This window comes from Electrona antarctica (assembly GCF_951216825.1).
Source record: "Electrona antarctica genome assembly, chromosome: 3".
Classification (NCBI taxonomy): domain Eukaryota; kingdom Metazoa; phylum Chordata; class Actinopteri; order Myctophiformes; family Myctophidae; genus Electrona; species Electrona antarctica.
The window spans coordinates 36,975,010-36,994,601 of record NC_136808.1 but is presented as its reverse complement, the minus strand read 5'-3'; the positions used below and the strand labels follow the sequence as shown (position 1 = coordinate 36,994,601).

General features: G+C 45.9%; 1 protein-coding gene across 1 annotated transcript in view; it reads left to right on the top strand.

The window, feature by feature from the left end:
* The window catches only part of fto (FTO alpha-ketoglutarate dependent dioxygenase), a 186,932-nt gene extending 167,961 nt beyond the window's left edge, over nucleotides 1-18,971 (top strand). Inside the window, exons 10-11 of the mRNA XM_079497119.1 lie at nucleotides 12,193-12,333; nucleotides 16,526-18,971. Coding sequence (XP_079353245.1) covers nucleotides 12,193-12,333; nucleotides 16,526-16,532 — 148 coding nt within the window. The 3' untranslated portion in view covers nucleotides 16,533-18,971. The remainder of the gene's footprint in view (nucleotides 1-12,192; nucleotides 12,334-16,525) is intronic.
* The last annotated feature ends 621 nt before the right edge of the window (nucleotides 18,972-19,592 follow it).

Below are 19,592 nucleotides of genomic sequence, written 5' to 3'. Positions count from 1 at the left end.
GCGTGTGTACGTGCAGACTTGAGCAAGGCAAACTAACGCACATTTATTTGTATAACACATTTAAACAACAATTCAAAGGTACACCAAACATTTAACCCCACAGACCCTATAGTATTGTGTCCCTATTCCAGAGGGATCATGCCGCCAAAATAGCTGATCTACAAGCTCACAGATATTTAGTGTACGGGGGGGGGGGGGGGGGGTTGATCTATGCCAGGTATAGACCTGGTATAGATCAACAATGCACTATAGGCGGTAGATATTTGAATACAATTAAGAGCCTCAGAATAATGGGTGAGTATACTGTGTCCATGTGGGCACTGCTAAGCAGCTCTATAGAAGAATGCATTTTTTTTTGTCTTTCCCACTAACCATTAATTAAAGTCAGGAGAGGATCAGATGTTAGTTTTATTAGCCGGGGCTCTTTAGTGGCAATCCAAATGAAAGGAACATATGTCATGCATTTGATGCCCCGCCACCCCACCCAACCCTCACCCCCTGTCTCCACAAATCGCCCACCTCATGCACACACACGCACACAGACACACACGCACAAAGACAGACACACACACACACACACGCGTGCGCACGTACGCACACACTCAACAAACTGTACAGTCAGCAGCCGTCTGCAGACAATGGCGTTCGATTGATCCTGAAGGAAACAGTTAAGACCGCTTGCCCTGCCCACACTCACTTGATGGCTGCCGCGCTTTCTGTTACATTTAATGTTTAAAGGGTGGAGGCGCGCGCGCGCGTGTGTGTGTGTGTGCGTGCGCGTCTGGTAGTGTCTGAGCCATGGTGCTCACATACACACACACACACACACACACACACACACACACACACACACACACACACACACACACACACACACACACACACAGAGGCAGTAATGAGGACCCCCGGGAGGCCAGGGTGTGTACTGTGGCTGGTCGTATATGCTATAGGCCCCACACCTTGCAGGCGTTTGGCTCTCTGTGAATGCTTCACTGTTGCACTGACTGCACTCTACATGACTTCACACGAGAAAGAAAGTCCCTTTTACAGCCAAACCTGCACGGTCTGAACATATACATGAGCGTACAGTACGTGCGTTCTCACTCTGCCAGTATCTGTTGCACAACATTCACCTGAAGACATACATTATGACATTATGAAGATGGATGGCCACTCTCTCCTCTGACATCTTCTGTCTATACGTGACGTGACATTGTATAGGAATGTGTTTTTGAGTAAAGCGTGATTTATACTTATTTGCATGGCGTGTCACGCATGCACCGACAATACCGAGCTACGAGCTCGCAACAATGCTTCGCGAATGCAACGCATTGTGCTCTCTCTTTCGCTCTTTGGGACCTGTTTGCGTGCCTCGGCTTACAGAGGCAGCCTGATTTACGACTGACATGCCGTTTTTTTCCCCTCTTTCTCTTTTTTTCATGACTTGTTTGATAGCATTCTCAGCTATCGGGGCATTCAGGGTTTTGCCAAGGCCGTAAAACCTGACACCTGTGCAGGTCTGCAGAGAGAGAGAGAGAGAGAGAGAGAGAGAGACTCTCACAGTGAGAGGCTCCTCTCAGGTGTCTTGCAGGCCCATTCTGTCGGCGCAGAGAAAGGCACTAAACCACATCTGTCACTTGAACTTCACACAGGTGATTGACAAGGCATTTTCCACATTAGTTGCACTCATTCAGTAGCCTGTTTGATCTGTGTGTGTGTGTGTGTGTGTGTGTGTGTGTGTGTGTGTGTGTGTGTGTGTGTGTGTGTGTGTGTGTGTGTGTGTGTGTGTGTGTGTGTGTGTGTGTGTGTGTGTGTGTGTGTGTGTGCCTCTCCATGTGGGTCTGTTTCCCACACAGGGCCCCCTGGTACTTAAGTTGTACACACCTGTAGCAAGTTGCCGTGGCCTCCGAACAAATGGCATGCTCTAATACGTATATGTTCATCTCATGTCGTTTGGATTTATGTTTGACAAGACGTTCTCTGCGCCTCACTGCACATGAAGGGAAAGTTATTTGCTCGATGGCATCGCAAAGCCATTTAGCCACGAGTGAGCATGCAGGAAACAAGTGTAGTTGATTCGGGACAGTTGATCTCCAAAAAACAGACCGTCTGTGTCATTAAAAACATGTGTTATTAATGACCTGAACACCCTCGTTCAAATTCACCCACCTGCACGGGGCCTGTGAGGACCTGAACTCCACCCATGTCTCTGCCTGTGAGGACCTGAACTCCACCCATGTCTCTGCCTGTGAGGACCTGAACTCCACCCATGTCTCTCCCTGTGAGGACCTGAACTCCACCCATGTCTCTGCCTGTGAGGACCTGAACTCCACCCATGTCTCTGCCTGTGAGGACCTGAACTCCACCCATGTCTCTGCCTGTGAGGACCTGAACTCCACCCATGTCTCTCCCTGTGAGGACCTGAACTCCACCCATGTCTCTGCCTGTGAGGACCTGAACTCCACCCATGTCTCTGCCTGTGAGGACCTGAACTCCACCCATGTCTCTCCCTGTGAGGACCTGAACTCCACCCATGTCTCTGCCTGTGAGGACCTGAACTCCACCCATGTCTCTCCCTGTGAGGACCTGAACTCCACCCATGTCTCTGCCTGTGAGGACCTGAACTCCACCCATGTCTCTGCCTGTGAAGACCTGAACTCCACCCATGTCTCTGCCTGTGAGGACCTGAACTCCACCCATGTCTCTGCCTGTGAGGACCTGAACTCCACCCATGTCTCTGCCTGTGAGGACCTGAACTCCACCCATGTCTCTCCCTGTGAGGACCTGAACTCCACCCATGTCTCTCCCTGTGAGGACCTGAACTCCACCCATGTCTCTCCCTGTGAGGACCTGAACTCCACCCATGTCTCTGCCTGTGAGGACCTGAACTCCACCCATGTCTCTCCCTGTGAGGACCTGAACTCCACCCATGTCTCTCCCTGTGAGGACCTGAACTCCACCCATGTCTCTCCCTGTGAGGACCTGAACTCCACCCATGTCTCTCCCTGTGAGGACCTGAACTCCACCCATGTCTCTGCCTGTGAGGACCTGAACTCCACCCATGTCTCTCCCTGTGAGGACCTGAACTCCACCCATGTCTCTGCCTGTGAGGACCTGAACTCCACCCATGTCTCTCCCTGTGCGGACCTGAACTCCACCCATGTCTCTCCCTGTGAGGACCTGAACTCCACCCATGTCTCTGCCTGTGAGGACCTGAACTCCACCCATGTCTCTCCCTGTGAGGACCTGAACTCCACCCATGTCCCTGTGCAGTTCAACTGAAGCTCTCAACTTATAGATAAAACATTATTAGAGAGATTATTATTAAAGAGATTATTATTACAATTTATTAGAGAGAACATTGGGGATGGGACGATAATATTTATTATCGTTTATCGTGATTAAAAAAATCACTCACAATATTCATCTCTCAGAGATTTTGATTCATTGTGAAATTGTCCTATACGCTCCTATAGTGTATGACGAAGGACAATTTCACGATAAATCTAAAGCTCCAAGATGAATTAACTTTTGATGAGCTGCAAATTCAGCAGCACTTAAACCTTCTATACTTCTATACTTGTATACTATACTTCTATACTTACTATACTTACTATAGGCTACTTCTATACTAAACGGACCTGTAACAAGCTCAATTGGTACGCTCTTATTTCACTGTGCAAATCGATTAGCAAAAATAGCAGATCTACAAGCTCACAGATGTGAGCTCTTAGGTCGGCTAATTTTGGTGAACATTCCCCCCAGAACAGAGATGCTGGGGGTTCAAGTGGTTCACAAAAGTGGCATTTTGAGTTTTAAGCATATTTTGATTATCGCGATAATGTCATTAGTCGCAATTATTTTTGCCACAATAATCGTGACATGTAATTGTCATATGGTCCCGTCCCTAAGCCCTAACCTTTTTGTATGACGGTGGGGAAAGTATACCATCTACAAAGGTTGAAAGGGCAACTCCTGTGTGAAAATATGCATCTCTTCCGCTCCTTTTCCTGGTCAGAGTTAGAATTGTGTGCTGTCAGTACAGGTGGCCTCATCCAGTTTGGGGTTGAAGCTGTGTAACTCTCCCAGCTGTCTTGTGTTTCTGCTCCATAACATTAGGACCCCCCTCATATAGGCATGGTTAATGCACTGAATCAAACAGCCCACCAGGCTCCTGCACTAATCCCGCGTGGTTTAACAAATGACCTCCCGGAGCGATAACGCAATAAGCCCGGGCCCTCCTATCTATGTTTCCCCGGGTCCTTTTTCACTTGAGCTTGACACAATCGTGCATTTATCAGTGTAATTGCATGAGTCGGAAGCACTGATGTTGTCTATTAGGTGGAATCCCATCCCGTTAAGAGCAGAGGGCCTTTTAATGTATTGCCCCATCCCCCCCTCCCCCACCCCCCCTGTGCTGTGCACGTGTAGCCTACTGCTGCACAATTACACACAGCGGAGAATGGAGATTGAGTGGGCTCTGATAGTGATGATGACGATGTTGTCTGTGGCAGTGGTAACCATGGCCATGCCTCTTTACAAGAACATATACAGCTAAAGCCCAGTTGGTTATTTTATTTACTTCATTCTATTTTCTATACCTCTCGCCTCATGTTCCTTTCTCTCCCTCCCTCCCTCCCTCCCCTCCCCCTTTGGGTTCTTTAACCGAGGCGAGGGGTCCGAGCGCAGAGCGTTGAGAGGAGAGAGGAGAGGGGGGGAAATCGATGGCGAGCACATTACAGTAAAACGTATTGATTAGGCCAGCTGCGCGCAGCAGTGTGTTGGTCGCAGAGATGTTGGAATGATGCAATACTTAAAGGAATTTATCCTTTGACTTCTACATTAACCTTTTATTGACTGCTTTGCCTGTCCATAATTAACACTCACTTTAGCTAAAGTGGTTAGTTTGAGCGCAAAGGGGGTTGGGGGGGGGGGGTCTATAGGCGGTGCATGGTGTCCTCCACCCCCTCCATCGCAACGAACACCCGAGAGGAGAGGAGAGGAGAGGAGAGGAGAGGAGAGGAGGGGAGGGGAGGGGAGGGGAGAGGAGAGGAGAGGAGAGGAGAGGAGAGGAGAGGAGAGGAGAGGAGAGGAGAGGAGAGGAGAGGAGAGGAGAGGAGGGGAGGGGAGGGGAGGGGAGGGGAGAGGAGAGGAGAGGAGAGGAGAGGAGAGGAGAGGAGGAACCTTGTGGGTAACGGTAGTAGAAATCTCAGAGAGCTTTAAATGTGTGGTGCAATGAACACTACGCCATTTTATTTTGAAGTTTCACCCTGAAACAGCAAGTTCAATGATTTTGAACCAATCAGAACGTCGCATACCTCCAGGCTATGGGACGTATAGTTCTGCTCACACACACATGCAGATCTGTTTGTAAACAAAGTCACAGAACGACAGGGAGCAAAGCTCATGGATTCTTTCTACCCTATAATGTTTTCAGATACATATTTTAGCGTGCTGCTGAAGTTTAAACCGAGTAATACACTGTCTGGATGTCATCTTGAATGGGATTAAATTAAAAACGGATGATTTCTGTAATCAGTAGCAGCTGTGTTTGGACAAACGCACAGATATGGGAATCAAACAGGTGAATTTAATCAAGCTGCATGTGTACCTCTACACGTCATCACGCATCACGTTTTTGTTTAAAGGAAGTAATACAAATTTGATTTTATGGACTTTTGATATAAAACTACACAAAAATGGTTATTTTCCAAAACAAATTGGCATCCATTGTTAGGTATGCTCATATGATGACTCCGGATATGGTCTGAAAGTGTAAAAAAAAAAATCACTACGTCTTTAACATTATAGCATACCATTTTGAGCAGTGGGGGAGGGGGAGGGGAGGGCAGGGCTATAGGGTTTCAGGGAGAATTGAAATGAGTGATTGTGTTGCCAATCTCTCCTGACGGCAAGCCAGATGGGATAGTTAGTCCCATATCTGTCCTGGGGTTAACCAACCTGGCATCCCTATATATTTGGGGAATTATGCCATTATCTTTTTGTTTTATTTTTATTTTTTTCCCCCAAAATGTAACCATAGAAAAATAGCCAAGCTTGTATCGGCCATTTTTTGGGGGGGTATTTGTGTTTGTTAAAGTAGCACTTAAGTGGTCATATAGTGTGTGTGGATAGTGGAACAACCCAAAGTCTTTGTCTTTGACGGTAACTTCGAGGTCGAACGTTGTTGTGTTGTTTCGTTCCTTTTGTTATTTATTTATCAATTTATTCTTTGCTATGGGAAAGTGCTTCAGCAGGCTTTGTGTTTGCAACGGCACCGCAGCTTATATACGCCGAATTACTATCGAGAGACTTAAGGAGAGCTTATAAGCTCCGTATCGACTTTTCCTTTGCTCACCCACTTTAGCAGTAGCAGCGACGGCGCTGTGTTTACCAGCAGCGACGGCGCTGTGTTTACCAGTGGCAGATGCTGTAAACGCAGCTCGTTGAGTGTGTCTAGCCCGTTTAGGCCTGACGTCGAAAATTTTAAAATGTCTGACAGTTCTGACAGTTTTCTGCAATACCTCATGTTTCTGTATCAGTGGTGCTCCATATTTCATGTCAAGGACCCCAAAAATGATATGTAATTGGCCACCGACCCCCATCTGAAAATATGTTGTTCCAGGAACCCCTCAGAAGCAATGATTTGAAAGAATATATATTCAAAGATGTGTGCCGCATTTTCACGATTTTTGAAAAATAGCAGACCTACAAGCTCATAAGTGCGGCACTCTGTGCCACGCTATGAGCTTGTAGATCTGCTATTTTTCAATAGCTAAAGTATATGCTTGAAACACCAAAAGGGGTTCCCGTACAGAATGGGCTAGACCATATTATCTTTGATAGGACCCCAGTCCCTGTATCTGGTGTATCTGCTGTAAACCGGGGGCACTCTATTTGCAGGCTAATATTGTGAGATCCCCTTGTCTGATAAATGGAGCCTTGGTCGTTTAAATGGGGATTGTCAGATGTTTTGTGTGTGTGTGTGTGTGTGTGTGTGTGTGTGTGTGTGTGTGTGTGTGTGTGTGTGTGTGTGTGTGTGTGTGTGTGTGTGTGTGTGTGTGTGTGTGTGTGTGTGTGTGTGTGTGTGTGTGTGTGTGTGTGTGTGTGTGTGTGTGTGCGTGCGTGCTGTGCTCCTGGGTCAGAACGGCCCAGAAAACAGGCTCTCGTTGCCGCGCTGCATGAATACTTAATCACGCCTAATCAAAGACCCTGCATTCCCATGGTCCTGGTGCTGATGTCAGCAGAACCCTGTGTGTGTGTGTGTGTGTGACTGTGTGTGTGTGTGTGTGTGTGTGTGTGTGTGTGTGTGTGTGTGTGTGTGTGTGTGTGTGTGAGTGTGTGAGTGTGTGTGTGTGTGTGTGTGTGTGTGTGTAGAGGTCAGTGAGTTTGTAACATCTTGTCTCTTTCTGTCTGCACACACACACACACACACACACACACACGCTTCTTCTTTACTTTATCTCTCTCTTTCATTCTCTCTCTCTCACCGTCTGTCTCTCTCTCCCAGATATGTATGCTAACTGTGTCGTTTCTCCCGCTGTCTTGAAGTGGCGCTTCCTTTAATTGGCGGGGCCTAAATAAATGATGAGAACATTTAAACACGCGGCTCGTCGCTAAAGCCCCAAGGTCGCCTAATCATATTATTTATGAAGTGATGGGCTACATAATGGTGCTTAGTGCATGTTAACAGATGCTATTATCAGGCCCCGATACCGAGCTGCAGGAAGATATATTGGACCGGTTGGATGTTAATGCCGCTGCCCGCCGACCATAATGGCGAGCAGCTATTTGAAGGAAAAGGGGGGCCGGCCGCGCCCGGGGCGCAGCACTTAGCCTCCAGGAGCTGCTCCCACATTAAGTGGCCCCGGCGAAAATATATAACCACAAATACTGGCAGGCTGCTGGCCGCCTGGACACCCCCCCACCACCACCACCACCACACACACCACTGACCACTTTATAACATCCTGCTTCATAAGACACTCCCACCGTCCTCTCACCCTGTCCTCCTTGCTGTTGCTGTCTCTCTCTCTCTCTCTCTCTCTCTCTCTCTCTCTCTCTCTCAATTCAATTCAATTCAATTCAATTCAATTCAATTCAATTCAATTCAATTCAATTCAATTCAATTCAATTCAATTCAATTCGCTTTTTTGGCATGAATGTAATAGCTACAGTATTGCCAAAGCATGAAATTCAACAAAAGAACAAAACAAAATAAAATAAAAATATAACAGAAAACCAGCAGATAGAACATTAACTTTCACAATACAATATGAAAATACTGTCATACCGGTCAAAATGTACAGTCTCTCTCACGCGCTCTCTCTCACTCTGGACCAAAGGAAAGAGAACAGGTTGGGTCAGAGTAATATAGTAAGAGAGTGGCGACACGACTCCCATTGTAACAATGGAATGCGGAAGTGGTCAATCTATCTCAATGGGATAGTTCCAGCCATAGGAGCAATGTTTGGAACTATAGCCCATATAGGCACCCGCTTTGCGGCGAGATCAAAGCGTGTCACTACTCTCCTACTCTACACTCTGGATTGGGTGTAGTTGCTTCGTGTTTTTTTTCTTCTTCTTTTTTATAGGATAGGGTCTTTGTTTTAACCAACTTTCAACCTTTGAATCACTATTTTGGTCAGTGGAAATAACTGATCTTTAAGCTTGGTGTGAGCTTGTAGACTGGGTATTCTCACAGTGGGGGGGGGGGGGGTTAAGTGGTTGATAATGACATAATGATTTCTTATTATTTTATTAATGTTGTACAGCTGTTATAGGTATATATTTGTATTGCTTACAAACAGTCAAACACACCTGTATTTCTCAGGTCTCTCCTCCCACCTCCAGGGGAAGACACACTTTCCCCCACAAGGACACCTGTTGTTGCAACAACGGGTGCTGGACTGACATGCACTAGAGGGTTCCCCAATTCATTTTCCTCAAGGGCCATATTTTGACTAGGGAACCAGGCTGGGGGCCGAGTCTGCACGCGCGAAAAATTGGGTTTTTTATTTTTTCATTAATTAATTAAAGATTGTTCTCAACCAGTGGTCCGGGGACCACCAGTGGTCCTTGAGGGGGTGCCCAGTTTGACATGCATAGGATACTGACCCCCATTTAATGCCATTTATATCTGGGACACCCCCCGAAAACAAAACAAAAAACGTATTTTTTTCTTTTTTATTTTGAAATTCTTCCAGGGGCCACAAGGGGGCGCTCCGCGGGCCGCAAATGGCCCGCGGGCCGCCTATTGGGGAACCCTGCATGACTAGAACAACACTCCCATCATGCATCACCACTAGAGTTCTCAAATTCTACCCGAACCCGACCCGGACGCTTAATCCAACTCTCTAAACGATCACTGAGGAATTATCTGTGTGTCTTCAACTGTCTTCCTTCCTCTCTCTCTCTCTCTCTCTCTCTCAATTCAATTTCAATTTCAAAAGGCTTTATTGGCATGATAAATATGTTCTACATTGCCAAAGCATACATACAACAAAACAAAAGTCAGCATTGTGCACACAGAGACAACAACAAACATCCCAACAATAATGAACAACAAGCAATACAGTAACAATGAAAATAAATTAACAAACAGAAACATAACAGCAACTTAATGACCCTGTTCAGACATGTCTCTTCTGTCCACTGGCTGTCCCTCAGTTGATGACAACTCCACACGTATTTTGCTGCCAAAACTGTGCATTTGGACTGTTCTCCCAGAACATAACTCTCTCTCTCTCTCTCTCTCTCTCTCTCTCTCTCTCTCAGAACTCTCTCTTCCTCTCTCTCTATATCTCTCTCTCTCTCTCTCTCTCTCTCTCTCTCTCTCTCTCTCCCCCTCCCCATAATGTCTACTTCCGGGTCAGGGGTGGTGCTCGCCTGTCAGAGGCAGCGGGGCAGATTTACGATGACAGCGCAGAGTCACCGAGAAGTCACCTCTGCAAATATTTACACTGCTCCGACAAAAGATGTGACTCATGTCTCATGGCTGCCACAGGGGACCGCGCTCCGGCTCCACAGGCTGTGAAACGCCAAGATATTAATCATATAAGCATAATGCGTCGGGCTGCGCATCCAAGAAGGCTGCGTTTCTCTCCAGGACTGCAACAAACGCGAGTGTTTCCCTAATGAAACCATCTGGCTGTAGCTGTGGTTGTGTGTGTGTGTGTGTGTGTGTGTGTGTGTGTGTGTGTGTGTGCGTGTGCGTGTGCGGGTGCGTGCGTGTGCGTGCGTGCGTGCGTGTACTTTTTCTATACTTGTAAGGACCAAATGTCCCCGCAAGTACAGTATATTGTAGTACAACTTGAGAAATAGACAATGTGAGGACACTATTCCTGGTGCTCACAAGATAAATTGTTGTTTTATGTTTATTTTTGTATTTTTTGCTTATAATTTGGACTAGACTATGAGACTTGGGGTTAATGTTAGGATTAGACATTTAGACAACGTTGTGAGCTTATAGATCTGCTATTCTCAAGCTGTCTTCGGCTATTTTCGGCGATCTTCAATGCTGTCCAAGTTTTTATCTCATCATGAGTATACTAAAACAAGTGTGTGCATGCGTAATGCGTATGCACGTGCGATATGTGCATCTGTGTGCATGTGCGTGTGCCTGTGTGATGTGACTGGTCCATTAATCATGTCTCTACAGTATGTGATATGATGGTGCGTTCTCATCAGCCTGAGACTGTCACGCCCTTTTTATGGCTTCAGAAACATAAATCCTGATTCATCACTTTTGGATGATCCCGCTCGTCTTCACTTTTCAACATGTTTTCCACCATTCCCCCTGTGTGTGTGTGTGTGTGTGTGTGTGTGTGTGTGTGTGTGTGTGTGTGTGTGTGTGTGTGTGCGTGTGCGTGTGTGTGCGTGCGTGTGTGTAAGTAAATGAGTAAACGCTGTACAAATGTGCAAAACATACAGTGTGTATGCATGTGTGTGTGTGAGTATGTACGTGCGTGCGTGTGTGTGTGCGTGCGCATTGCGCAGCCTCTAACTGGGTCCAGTCTTATTAGCAGCCGTAAAGACAAAGAGGAAAGGAAGCCTCCTGGTCAAATACAGAGTATACACCCATCCTGTGTGTTTAGGACAAATAAACACACATGCACGCGCACACGCACGCACGCTCACACACACACATGCACACGCACACAAACAACTCACCAAGCGAGTACCTGACATTTTGTGACTGACCTCTTCAAATGCCTCATCAATCAACAGACGGACAGACAGGAAGATGTGTTTCAAGTCTCCTAGAGTACATGCCCTCAGATGTCAGCCGAGGTCACTCTGAGTGGAGTTTAAAGACAAGGATCACAGTGTGCAGACTCAGAGCTCTGACAGAGTAGGAGTGCTGAAGGAAGATTAAGTAACCCAAAGATTGAAGCTCATGTGAGGTATCACAGTGTCAGAACAGATCTACAAGTCAGCGTCATCACGGTAGCTTTATAGATCTGTTCTGTTCGACAAGCCCCCCCTCACGCAGTGGATTATGAGTCAAGATTTTTAGATTAATAAGCTTTGGTGAGTGTTGGCTTTGACAGTGCACTGGCCTAGCATATATTTATTTGTTTATTTGTTTATAAGGGACAACACTCAATAAATGTATCACACCAGAGAAAACTAATATAAAATGTACATCTTAGTCCTGGGTGTGTGTCAAGACAGTATAAACATATACAGTATTCATAGCTAATATAGCACTGACGAAGGTCCCAGGACCGAAACGTTTGCTACTTTTAAGTTCACCAATGAGCACAGAGCATTTATGAGCATGTTAAAATAAAATAAATTATTTTTTTCCTTAAGTCTCGGGAGTTCTCCTTTATTTTGATACAGTAAGCGAGTCTTTTTCCGTCAGCTTTCCTCTATGTTTTTGAGACCACCGCTCCAGTAGTCAAGCTTGAACAAAGGACGAAGAAAGGAACAACAGTTTCCCCAGTTTCAGTGTCTCTAATATAACACACCGTCCTAGCAGACAATAAAATCACATAAAACAATTCAAATAAAACCACACCGATTAAACCTGAAGAGTAATGCTTTTAATTCTAAACATCCAGAATGCTCCCTTGAAGCCTGCGTGTTGTCGATGTTGATGACTGTCTTGTCTACCTGTTGGTTTGTGTCAGTCAGAGGGGAGGAGCTGACAGGGCTATGCTTGTTTCCTGTGTCCTGTCGCCCCAGGTGCCACTCCAGCCTGGCCCAGACGCTGCCCCCCGAGGAGGCCCCCGTGGACCGGCCCTTCTGGGCCCTGGATGACCCCAGCATGCCGCTGACCTTTGACCTGGCCGACATCATCAGCCGGGTGGAGTCACTCCTCTGGAGGTGGATTAAAGTTCCCAGTCGCCACGACTGAAAAAACATTGCTAAAATATTGACCTGCTCTTTCCATGACATTCATTGGCTATAGTATAGAGCGTCGCAGTCCCGCCCCCTTTCAGAACGACGAGGGCCCAGGAATTCATTTCCCCCATAGACATTTCTAAAAGTATTTATTTAAAGACCTTTTAAGGCTCGTACAAAGCCAACTCGAGTTTTGACAAATCATGACTGAATTAGTAAGAAGTAAAACAAAACAAAAAGTGTTGTACCCTGCCTTTTTTCTTCTTTCTAATTATTTGATCTGCACAAAACATTGTGTTTATCGTCATGATTTGTCACAACAAGAGTTGGCTTTGTCCGCGGCGTAACCGTCTTTAAATAAATACTTTTTGAAAAGTCTATGAGGAAAATGAACGGGAAATTATTTCCTGGGTCCTCGTAGGGTGCGGGGACTGCGACGCTCTATTGGTGAATGAATTAGGGTGAAATCTCTGACCCATTTCCGATTTTGTTTGATTCATTCAGTCTTAAAGGACAGATAATGATAATGCTAATGAATTTATTTATATAGCACATTTCAAGACATAGTCACAAAGTGCTTTACATAACAGGGTAAAAATAAACAACAACAACGTAGTCACAGCTAAAACAAGATAACATTGAATGACAGCAAGCACGACATGAAAGCATACACACAAAAATAGAATAAGGTATGCAAAAATAAATTAAGAAATAAATTAAAGGCCTTAACGTAAAGGTGGGTTTTTAGAAGGGATTTAAAACAAGATGTTGCAAGTCTTAAATTAATAGGTAGGGCGTTCCATAGTTTGGGAGCCCGGATTGCAAATGCCCTGCCACCTTTTGTGATAAGATGGGCTGTGGGGGTCTCAAGGAGGGCTTTGTCAGAGGACCTGAGTGAACGTATAGGCTTATAGGGAGCCAGCATGTCAGAGACATACTGGGGGGCCTGACCATTTACAGCTTTAAAAGTAAAAAGTAAAATCTTAAAATCAATTCTGTAACTAACCGGTAACCAGTGAAGGGTGGCTAAAATGGGGGTGATGTGGTCCCGTCGTTTTGAATTAGTTAGCAGTCTGGCAGCAGAATTCTGAACGAGTTGGAGACGGGATATAGCCTTCTTACACAGGCCAGAATAAATCGAGTTACAGTAATCCAAACGAGACGAGATAAAAGCGTGGATTACCTTTTCCAGATCTGCGGGTGACAGGAAACTTTTGATCCTGGCTATGTTCCTCAGTTGAAAGTATCAGGTTTGCACTACTCGTGTTACTTGGGGGTTAAAAGTGAGGCCGGAGTCAAAAAGCACACCCAGGTTACGGGCAACCTCTTTTACATTAGGGGATAGGCTACCGAGTTCTGAGATGAATGGCTGAGTGGAATTAGTGGGACCGAAGATTATGATTTCTGATTTGGTTTCGTTCAGTTGTAAAAAGTTATTTGACATCCAGTTTTTAATATCTGAAAGGCACGATAGGAGACTGGACAGATTCACTGTGACACCGGGTTGTAGAGGAATGTACAGTTGCGTGTCATCTGCATAGCAATGGAACTGAATATTATGGTTACGGATTATATTGCCAAGGGGGAGCATGTAAAAAAGGAGGGGGCCAAGTACCGATCCCTGTGGTACACCACAGGTGAGGGGGACTGGAGAGGAAGAGACTTCTCCGATCACCACTGAGAATGATCTGTCCGTTAGATAGGAGCGGAATAAATTTAGGGCTAGGCTCTCAATGCCAACCCAGGTTTCTAGGCGGTCAATTAAAATGGAGTGATCAACAGTGTCAAACGCAGAGCTAAGATCAAGAAGAATTAACAAGGAGCAGTTACCGGAGTCCGCAGTGAGCAGTAAATCATTGGTGACCTTTAAAAGCGCTGTCTCTGTGCTGTGGAGTGCTCGGAAACCAGACTGGAAAACCTCAAAAGTACTGTTAAAAGTCATAAAATCAAGCAATTGAATGGACATGATCTTCTCCAGCAATTTAGATAAAAAGGGAAGTTTAGAAATTGATCTATAATTATTCAGGACCAGGGGATCAAGGGAGGGTTTCTTAAGTAGTGGTTGGACCAAGGCCTTCTTGAAACTTGCTGGGAAAGAGCCAGTGGACAGAGAGCAGTTCATGATAGATAATATGTCTGGACCAATCGTATGGAGAATCTCTTGGTAATCTGGTGGGAATGGTGTTGAGTGGGCAGGAGGTGGCGCTCATGTGAGAGACTATATCTTCTAGGATTGTCATGGAAATCTGTTGAAACTGGGGGAATTTGGTCGTTAATTGGGGACAATCCGGGGAGACTGTGGGTGCAGAGGAGATTTTCAGCCTGATGCCCTCTATTTTTTCCACGAAGTGGGAGACAAATTTGTTGACCATTTCTGGGGAGGCTTCTAAGGGCTGACTTGGAGGAGGGCCCTTCTACTCCAGATGGAGTAGAAGGTGTATGTGTAAGTCCTGTATGAGTGAATTCTTTTTTTTATATTTATTTATTCAGCACAGTATAAAAACAATACAAAAGACATACAATATATAAAAATCACACCCGTGTGAACTGAGTGGTGCAAGGTCTTATATAGTCTGATCAGCTATGTCAGTGACGTCACACACTAACCATGGTAACCATGCTCACCTGTGCACGGACACGTACACAGGTACACGGACACGTACACAGGTACACAAACATACAGACAAAGCTGGTTATTGGAGTGGTTTGCACTTTGCACCACTCAAAAAGGGGAAAGTGCTATGGTCAATTAAATGGGTCCTAAGCTTATGTTTGAAACTATTTAGTGAAATAGAATTTGATGAGATTGCTGTATTGTTGTTCCGTAGCAGCCCCCCCCCCCCCCCCCCCCCTGTATCTGATGGGAAGTACGTGCACAAAATACAACAAACCCCTGGACATGAGTCTCATCACTGGCTCATAAATATGCTGTAATGAACCAGTGGAGTTGGCATTTGGACTGGCCAGTACATTCCTCTTCATTAACTGAGCCCTGTCATATTACAACCAACTCTGGCTCCCTCACTTGTAGCCAATCATCATTACAGCTTGTAGTCCGGGGCCCCCGCTGGCCCCATGTCTGCACCAAAGCCATCTAATAAAAGAGTTGCGATATTGAGGGGGCAGAAAACTGCACGGTCACGTGGTTCATGTACTCGCGTGAGCCCATAGACTCCAATGCATTCCGTAAACTTCCAGTTGTCCCTAAACCAATATATACGATTTGGCCATGTATTGCCGATAATATCCCCTACTAATAGAAGTCTATGTAGAAGAGCTGCCATTGAACTGGCCCCATGAAGTGAACAGAGTTTGCGTAACTCTGTCTATACTCTATGGCTCTGGTCTGCACCCAGGGCCCCATGTCCGCACCCAGGGCCCCTACCTGCACCCAGGGCCACATGCCTGCACCCAGGGCCCCATGACTGCACCCAGGGCCCCATGTCTCTACTCAGGGCCCCATGTCTCTACCCAGGGCCCCATGCCTGCACCCAGGGCCCCATGCCTGCACCCAGGGCCCCATGCCTGTACCCAGGGCCCCTACCTGCACCCAGGGCCCCATGTCTGCACCCAGGGCCCCATGCCTGCACCCAGGGCCCCATGCCTGCACCCAGGGCCCCATGCCTGCACCCAGGGCCCCATGACTGTACCCAGGGTCCCTACCTGCACCCAGGGCCCCATGCCTGCACCCAGGGCCCCATGACTGTACCCAGGGCCCCTACCTGCACCCAGGGCCCCATGACTGCACACAGGGTCCATGTCTGCATGCAGGGTGTGATTCTTTTACATTTGGAGAGTTTTGCATATTTTCGCCTGAAATAACATGCCCAAAAAGGAGGGAAGTGGTTAAGTCTGTCAGTGTATTTTATAAATATAATATTTTGAATTGCCTGAAAAGTAACGACTATGTACATACAAGGTTTCTGCCCGACATCTGCGATATGTTGTCACACAAGAGAAACAGGTGTTATTTTCTGACCAAGCTGTAATGTTCAAACTTTGTCATAAATGTCTGACCTGATTACCCAGTGCCTCCCATAGTTCTAAATATACTAAGTAAAAGTACCACTGTACATTTAATATTCTCTCTAAAATATACCTGAGCCTGGCCATGAAAATCATTTTCATATATTCATATAAAAGTTGACCAGGTCCTTTATGTCTCTCTCAACAGGATGTGAGGGATGCAGGCAGAGAGAGAAATGACACGCGACTGCGTCACCAGACCCGTAGCGTTGATGTCCATTGGATTAGGGCACCCGGAACCCACACAAAGAACCAGCACACTCTCCTTTAACTCCTAAAAAATGGCTCCTTTTTTTGTCTAGAAGAACTGCAGGCAGGCAGCGCTCCGGCTAACACTTTGCTAATCGAGCTAGCTTAGCGACCGAGCTACTTAGGCTAGCTGTAGCTGAGGAAGCGTTAGGCGTTATAGTGTTACATATGGTATGTTACTCACTCCGTCATAACCCCACATGAAGGCTTTGTCAGTTGATCGGCGCACACCCAGTAGTAGTAGTAGACAGTACAGTACATATATGCTTTCTATTGCTCATACCGTGTGGTAAAAAAGGCTATTTGAGTTTGCACTGTGTTCTTTCCTTTAACCACTTTAACCCTATACTATACATAGTTGACTGGGGTCCCCCAGAACTCTATACTAGGTACCCTCCTGTTTTTCTTCTTCTACAACAGCGGTTCCCAACATTTTCTGGATCAAGGCCCACTTGAAAGTTCTGTCATTTGGGTGGGCCGTTAGCATTTTATATTAACGATCAGTGTGTTCAAGCTTGGATCAATGGAGCTAAGTTCCTACTTATCGGTTATTCATTTCCCAAGATGTTAAAGAAGAATATTTATGTATTAATGAATACATGTTCATCATAAATGATTTGGGGGCCCACTTGCAATACCCTCACATCAGTTAAAGGCTTGGGAACCGCTGCACAAATCTCTTCGCGAGAATAGCCAATCTATAGACTCGGGACGTGCCACGTTGCAACGTGTCGTGAGCTTACAGATCAGCTGTTTTGGCCAGGATGCAGCCCTTGCATAGGGTTCATGTGGTTGACCTTCTTGCAGCGTATTCCCCTTTATTTGTGTTCAGTAGGAAATGATGAACTGTGAAGAAACCAAAGACCTGCTCCATGATGGGATGAAGTAATGAATGTCTACATGAGGAATGTGATGTTTTTATTGTTTACAGTATGCGCTGGTGTGGACGTGCAATATATGGGCATGTACTGTACTGTATGTGTGTAAGCACGCTTTCACACTCATACATCAACGTGCATGAAGGGGTGTGTGTGTGTGTGTGTGTGTGTGTGTGTGTGTGTGTGTGTGTGTGTGTGTGTGTGTGTGTGTGTGTGTGTGTGTGTGTGTGTGTGTGTGTGTGTGTGTGTGTGTGACATTGGCCATGTACTGTATGTATTTCATGTGTATGTATATATGTGGAAGTGTACATGAAGGCATGTCTGAGTAATCGCTAGATTTTTGTCTACAGCATGTACGTCGTGCATGGATATGCACATTAAGGTGTGTGTGTGTGTGTGTGTGTGTGTGTGTGTGTGTGTGTGTGTGTGTGTGTGTGTGTGTGTGTGTGTGTGTGTGTGTGTGTGTGTTATATAATTCATTTTTATAGTTTGTGCACACGCATGTGGTTTGTTCCTGTAAGTTTCTTTGTGTGTGCACGTAACAAAAGTTTCAGCATGTATCTACATGTGCAATACATGCCCATAGTGTGTATGTGTGTGTGTGTGTGTGTGTGTGTGTGTGTGTGTGTGTGTGTGTGTGTGTGTGTGTGTGTGTGTGTGTGTGTGTGTGTGTGTGTGTGCATGGGTGCGTGCGTGCGTGTGTGTGTGTGTGTGTGTGTGTGTGTGTGCGTGCGTGCGTGTGCCTGTTAGCCAGGCTGGGAGTTGTTTGTGCTGTATACTGTAGGATGTTCACAGAGACACACAGTGTGTTGCTCTGATGAAAGGCAGCACTGATAGGAATGACCCGGAACACAAACGCAGCTTCTCATTAATTACAGCTGTTCAGTCGCTTTTAATTACTCTTAAAGCAGTGCCACACTCCCCCTGCAATGCTGCAGGCCAGCCGAGAGAGAGAGAGAGAGAGAGAGAGAGAGAGAGAGAGAGAGAGAGAGAGAGAGAGAGAGAGAGAAACAGAGAGAGTGAGGGGGAGAGAGAGAGAGAGACAGGGAAAGACAGGGAAACAGAGAGAGTGAGGGAGTGAGGGAGAGAGAGAGACAGATGCGCTACTTCTGACAAAACAAGCGCTTTCATAAAAGTTGGATAAACCGTTTTGAAGTATAACAATGTCTGAATTCTCTCTGCAGTATGCAGTTCATGGCAAAGTAGAGATCGCTGTTTTACTATAAAGAAAACTAGTTTATTTTATGTTCCAAGATGTTATGTTTGCCAAATGTTTACTACTACTCTCTTCTTCTTCTTCTTCTTCTTCTTCTTCTTCTTCTTCTTTATCTGTTTTTTTATGTGGTTGTAGAGACGAGTTGTTTGTAGATCAGCAGCAGCGTTGCATTGTTTGAACCACTCTTTGCTCCCTGCGACACACGCTTGTCTGTCTAAAGCACTAGGAATGGCAGTAAATAAAAACTATGTTTTATCAGCCCCCTGTGTCCCCTTGTGTTTATTTTGTGTGTGCGCACAGCCGCAAGTGTGTGTGTGTGTGTGTGTGTGTGTGTGTGTGTGTGTGTGTGTGTGCTCGCGTGCGTGCTCGCGTGCTCGTGCGTGTTTGTGTGTTATAACATTGAGTGTGTGACAATTTACACTATTTCGCAGGATCTGTGTTAAATTAACACATGTGTTTACTGTGCGTGCGTGCGTGCGTGCGCGCATATGTGCGCGCGTGAGGAAGAAGTGCAAGCGTGTTTCAAAAGTTAATAGAGGCAAAATACAGGGAAATTAAATAAGATGTATCTCCATATGTGTATCAACTATCAAGCCACCAGGCCATCAGCAGGTTGTTCAACTGCATTAAAACCGCCTTCCTGAATGGACTGTAATGCAACAGAGCAGGAAGGCTGTGCACATGCAGACATGGTTCCTATAGCTAGGAAGGTCCTTTTCTTACATGCAGACATGGTTCCTATAGCTAGGAAGGTCCTTTTCTTACATGCAGACATGGTTCCTATAGCTAGGAAGGTCCTTTTCTTACATGCAGACATGGTTCCTATAGCTAGGAAGGTCCTTTTCTTACATGCAGACATGGTTCCTATAGCT